Below are 5,250 nucleotides of genomic sequence, written 5' to 3' on the forward strand. Positions count from 1 at the left end.
TGCAACAGCTGCAGTGCATACCTTTTGGTACCCAAATTATCACCAGGGCCAGACTCACAGCAACCAACATCATACAGGAAAGAATAATATGGGTGTAAAACCTCAGAGCGTGCCCAGCGCTAAGTCAAGATTCCCAAAACTTGTAGCAGAGTATTGTGCTATTGCAGAAAGACACGACCAGAGGAGAAAAGGTGCAGGCCAGGTTTCCAAAAGCTTGCTGGCATACTTCGACGTGGACAGGCTCTGTGCAAGCAACTTCTGCCACTGTAGCTAGCCTTTGCCAATGGCAATTTTAAGTGTCTCAAAAAGAAGTACCAGCACCATTATCAGAAAAGTTCCCAAATATCTCAAGTAGGACTACGAAGGGATGCCCTGTAACTCCACTCAGTTCCAACCCAGCATTAAAAATTCAGCCTCTAAGTGCTAAAAAAACTCTCAGTGCTTTAACCAGAACATATCCATCATACAGGAGGGAGGAAATCTCACCAAACTTCAATACGCTGCTGGAATTTGAAAAAGAAAGTAGCAAGAGTGTTTTCTGCAAGATGTATTACTTTCTGCTGGTATTTTTTGCAGAAGATAGGATTAGTTTCATGCTGTCTTGCAGCATGATCAAGGGCAATGTAAGGATAATAATTAAGTGAACTCTATTGCTAGCTGTCACAAGTGATAAATACAATGCATAATTAAACAAGCGGCATCTAGACTGCCTGGAGGAAACAATTATTTAGTGCTTTCATTAGGACAGACTAACTTCTCTCACATTTTTTCATAACATGCTCACGTTTCACAAATCCACTGAAAATCAACAGCTTTCTATTAGCCTCCGTGACTGCAGCTGCCCAGGAACTGCCCACTGGGAACAGACCCAACGCGCATCGCCGGACGAATGCCCACCTTGTGAGTACAGAAGGATCTGCATCTCCAGAAGAACGCACGTGAAAACCTGGACCAGGTTCTCCAGGCCCAGCAGCTCAAAGACCTCCCGCAGTGGGTAGTCAGAGAGCGGCAGCTCGTTGGGCCCAGGTCTCTGGCAAATGATGGGCTCGTAAACCCCATAAAACTTCAGCGACCTCCCCGGGGGCGGCAGGGGCACCTCATAGAGGATGTTGTGGATGTAGCTCTCCAGGGGCAGAGGCGGCGGCTGCTGGGATGTCACCGCCTTATAGAGCTGGATCAGGAACTTCTTGCAGGCTTGCATGAAGGGCAGAGGGGTGATGAGGCATATGCATTTGGAGACATACAGAGTATCTCTGCTGATGTCGTAGGAGTTGTAGCGCTGGAGCTTGGCGAGGGAAGTGGCATCGCCCTCGTCGATGCTGCTGGCCAGGGAGTCCATGCTGCACGAGGAGGAGGCGCAAACGCTGCTGTATTGCTCTGCATTGTGCATCTGGTAGAGCGTTTGCATGGCTGTGCAGATCTGCTTGCTTGTGACCTCCTCGTAGAATGTGAGCACAAACCCATAGGTACGGGAGCCATCTTCTCTGGTGATGATGAACGAATGGAGCTGTGGATCTCTGTTATCTGCCTGCGTCCTGAAGGACAGCCCTTTGGGCATACACAGCTAAGAAAAGAGGAAAGAAATAGATATAGTTATCTAAGCTACAATTTTATTTTGTTACTTTTGCTTTATATGCACATTCTTTTTTTCTACCGCATCGTAACAAGCCATTAATCATTAAAAATAATCCCCCCGAAAAGTAGCCCAAGAACAAACAGCCTAAAACTGATGCTACTTAAAAGAAGAGATAGACACGACTGAAGAAAGGAAAACACCCTTCAAAATCACCCATCTATTAAGTCATTATGACTTATTTTCATTACCTGGTAAAATTATTTTCACTACTGAATAGCCTTTGTGTCATTTGCTTAAGCATCATATAAAGACATCCAGTTTTGTTCTCATTCACATATGTTGTTCCCACGGTACTCTAAAATCAGAGAGCCAAGGGAGCATCTTATACCACTGGATTAAAATTACAGACTTCTTGAAATTCTTTGATCTTCCCTAATTTTCTTAAAAGAAAGCAAAACAATTGACTGATAGCTATTACATTTACTTTCGTCCTTAAGTGCTACAAAATAGCTTATATTGGAAGAAGGAAGAGTGTGTGTGGGGGAAACACCCAAAATCTATGAAAGCCTTGTTTTTGATTTATCACTCAGCAAAATCTTTTGCAGTGATTCTACCACACTGGGTGTTTCTCTGAAACACAGCCCTAGTGATAACTCGAGGCATTTTTCCAGGCATTCCTCAGGAATTTTGTCAGCCATCTAATACAAAATAACAAACATCCAGCAAAACTTGTTTGAATTTGCGTCAGCATGAAACTCCTTATGTTCTAGCTAAATCAGCATGTTTATAAATGAAGAACTAAAGCTTCCTTTGTACCTTCCATCTGAAGAAATAAAAGAAAAGAAGAGAGGGAGACCCTTCAAAGTGCTCCTCCTTTTCCAAAAGGCAACACTAGAAGCCAACTTTCCCAAGGGATGTGAACTTACACATCACTGGGTGCATCCCCTAATGTCTCACTGTGACCAGGAGTAAATTCTTCTGATGGTGGAAGCGGTCAAGAGAAATAATTGTAAATTTTCAGGCACATCCTGTCCTGAACTTCACCAGTGCACCTTGCAGAGACCATTCGACAGCCTGATAAAGCTGCTACCAGCATAGCTGGGATTTAGGCAAGTGATCCAGACTCACTTCACAGAGTGCTATCAAGCCCCTAAGTTATCTAGGACAGCTCTTACGTATTCCTCTAAGAGGTAATGCATAGGGAAATACGGAGCCTGGAGTTGGTAGAAGAATTTAATTCAGTTGATGGACTTTGCTTACATAAACCATCAAGTTGCAGCTTGAACCCTTTTTGAACAGCAGCCTTATTTTCATTCAAGAGGTTTATAGTTTTTATTGAGGCATTAACAGCACTGCCATGGTTAAGCCTTCTCCAATAAAGAAGTAGTAAAAAATCCTTGTTTCACACTTCATATAAAGTTATTCTGCACAATAAATATCTCTTAACTTCATTTTTTAGCAGGCTTGCTTAATAAAAATTTATTTCTAGGATGTGGGCATTCAATGGAAGCTATAGCCTTATCAAATCTGATCAGGCTGAAATCACAGGTTTTAATCTCAACGCTATCGAAGATTATATTTTCTTCAAGTTACAGAAGAATACATGGATAAACAAATTATATGTGCTGGTACAATCAAGACCAGATAAGCATCGAAGAAATTCAGACGAGCTGAGACAGTTTCAGAAGGTTGTATTAAATAAATTTCCTCCAAGTCTTAATTATTATTCCCTCATCCTTTATGGACTGAGTATACACAGACAAAGGGACACCCATCTATTAAGTTTCAGCCCCAGCCTGGCATACGCAGCACATTGACATTTTAAGACCCTGGCTGCAAACCCTGGCACAGAGACTGATGCTGTCATTAGACCTACATGAACACATGGGAAAAGGCAGAGAAAGAAAGAAGATGGGAAAGCACCAAGGCAGGGAAGAATGACCAAGAGTCACTTAAGAAGCTAAGATCAAAAGGAAGGGCCTGTGCTCATTTTCCAGCAATACAGAAAGCTTCAAATTTGCAGTTAATGCATAAAAACTTTCATCTTAGTGCCTTGGACATCAATCACTTCCCATCTCATCTGCATTTGTCATGTGCGCCACAGGAGAGAGCTGGGGAAGAGCAGCTTGGGATGTGCTGGGGGGGCGAGAGCTTTCCCTGCTGCTGAAGCTGGCTGACTAACAGCGAGAAGGCAGGCAGTCACCTTTACCGCTTCTGTGTATAAACACAGAAAATTATCCAGGATTACTGATCAAAGGACAGGATTTGGGTTTCCAGACCACTTTACTATTTATATTTAAACGCAGCTATCAGCAGAAAAATATGCAATTAAATCGTACTTGCAATAAGGCTTATAATCAACATGGTTTGTAAAAACAAAGGGAAGCTGCACAAAGACAGACAAAAAGATATCAACTAATCCATACCGCATCCCTAGAAGTGGTGAGTAGGAGATACCCTTTTCCTAAACACAAAGGCGGGACACACACACACACACACTGCAATCCCACCCCTCTTCCCGCCATCAGCAGCTGCAGGTATTTCGGAGCCAAAGGTCCCCCCTGGACCACTGCCCCCCAGCAGCGGCTCACCTCTTCTCTGTGAGATTCTCTATTTCACTTTTTAAGCCCCTGTATATTCTGCATGTGCACAACATTCTGCGGCAGCAAGCTCCATGCTCAAATTGTGCCGGGGGGTGGGTAGGGGGGTGAGGAGAAAGATGCTTTTGTTTGTATTAAAGCCTACTTCTTCAAATTACACTGAGGAACCTTTAATTCTTTTATTTCAGTATATGACATGTTAAATGGAGAATGATGCTTCCATGGACTTCAGAAATGCAGGCAGAGATTTATATACCTTGATGAACCAGAGGGCTAAAATAGGAGGTTTATTTCCTAAAAATTTCACTTTCCTCTCTCCTGAGAACTTCAGTTTGGTACAACGCATTACTTGCGGAATGGCCACAGAAGACAGTATGTGACATTAGGCAGGGATAATCACAAAAAGCAGTGGGGAGAAAAGAAATACTTTCCTATTAAAGAGAACTCTATGTACTTTGAAAGGGAGAGAAAACACGACTCATAGGCAGAGTGATTTCTTGGGGCTTTGGGGGTTATTTTTAAAGCGACAGGATGGTTTCAGAAGGCAATTGAAATTCCTTAGGCATCCAGCAAAGCCAGAGTTCTCACAAGTTAACCTTCAAGGATTTATGCATTTTCTTCTCTGAGGAAAATTGCTTCTGGAAGCTCACATAAAGCAAACACATAGGCAGAACTAATACAGCAAGGCAAGATCAGAAAGGCCAATAATTGCCTCAAGGGATTCTGTGGAGGTGGATATTACTTTAAATGATGTTTCAGATCAAAACAATAAAGAAGGTTTCCAAAAGATGATTTAAAAGACCATTAAATACTGCTGCTGTTGGTAAATGCTTTTTTTTTTTTTTCTTCCAAGATACATTGCAAATGAAAGATGTGTTCTTCATTCTATTGATTTCAGCTGAATGCAGCTCATTTCAATTATTTCATTTCAATAGGTCTCTTGATGGTTATGGTATTCCATTTTTGTCCAATAATATGATCACACTTCAGGAATACTAGGTATTTTCAACTGTAACGTGAGAGACAAATAATGCAGCAATTCCAGCTATTACCTCTTGCTGCCATATCCCTGCT

General features: G+C 42.2%; 1 protein-coding gene across 1 annotated transcript in view; it reads right to left on the reverse strand.

The window, feature by feature from the left end:
• The window catches only part of DENND5B (DENN domain containing 5B), a 69,792-nt gene that overhangs the window by 54,870 nt on the left and 9,672 nt on the right, over window positions 1-5,250 (reverse strand). Inside the window, exon 4 of the mRNA XM_035889059.1 lies at window positions 898-1,564. Within this exon, the coding sequence (XP_035744952.1) occupies window positions 898-1,564 (667 nt within the window). The remainder of the gene's footprint in view (window positions 1-897; window positions 1,565-5,250) is intronic.

Source organism: Egretta garzetta, unplaced genomic scaffold (genome assembly GCF_000687185.1).
Source record: "Egretta garzetta isolate BGI_Z169 unplaced genomic scaffold, ASM68718v1 scaffold352, whole genome shotgun sequence".
NCBI classification, from domain to species: Eukaryota; Metazoa; Chordata; class Aves; order Pelecaniformes; family Ardeidae; genus Egretta; species Egretta garzetta.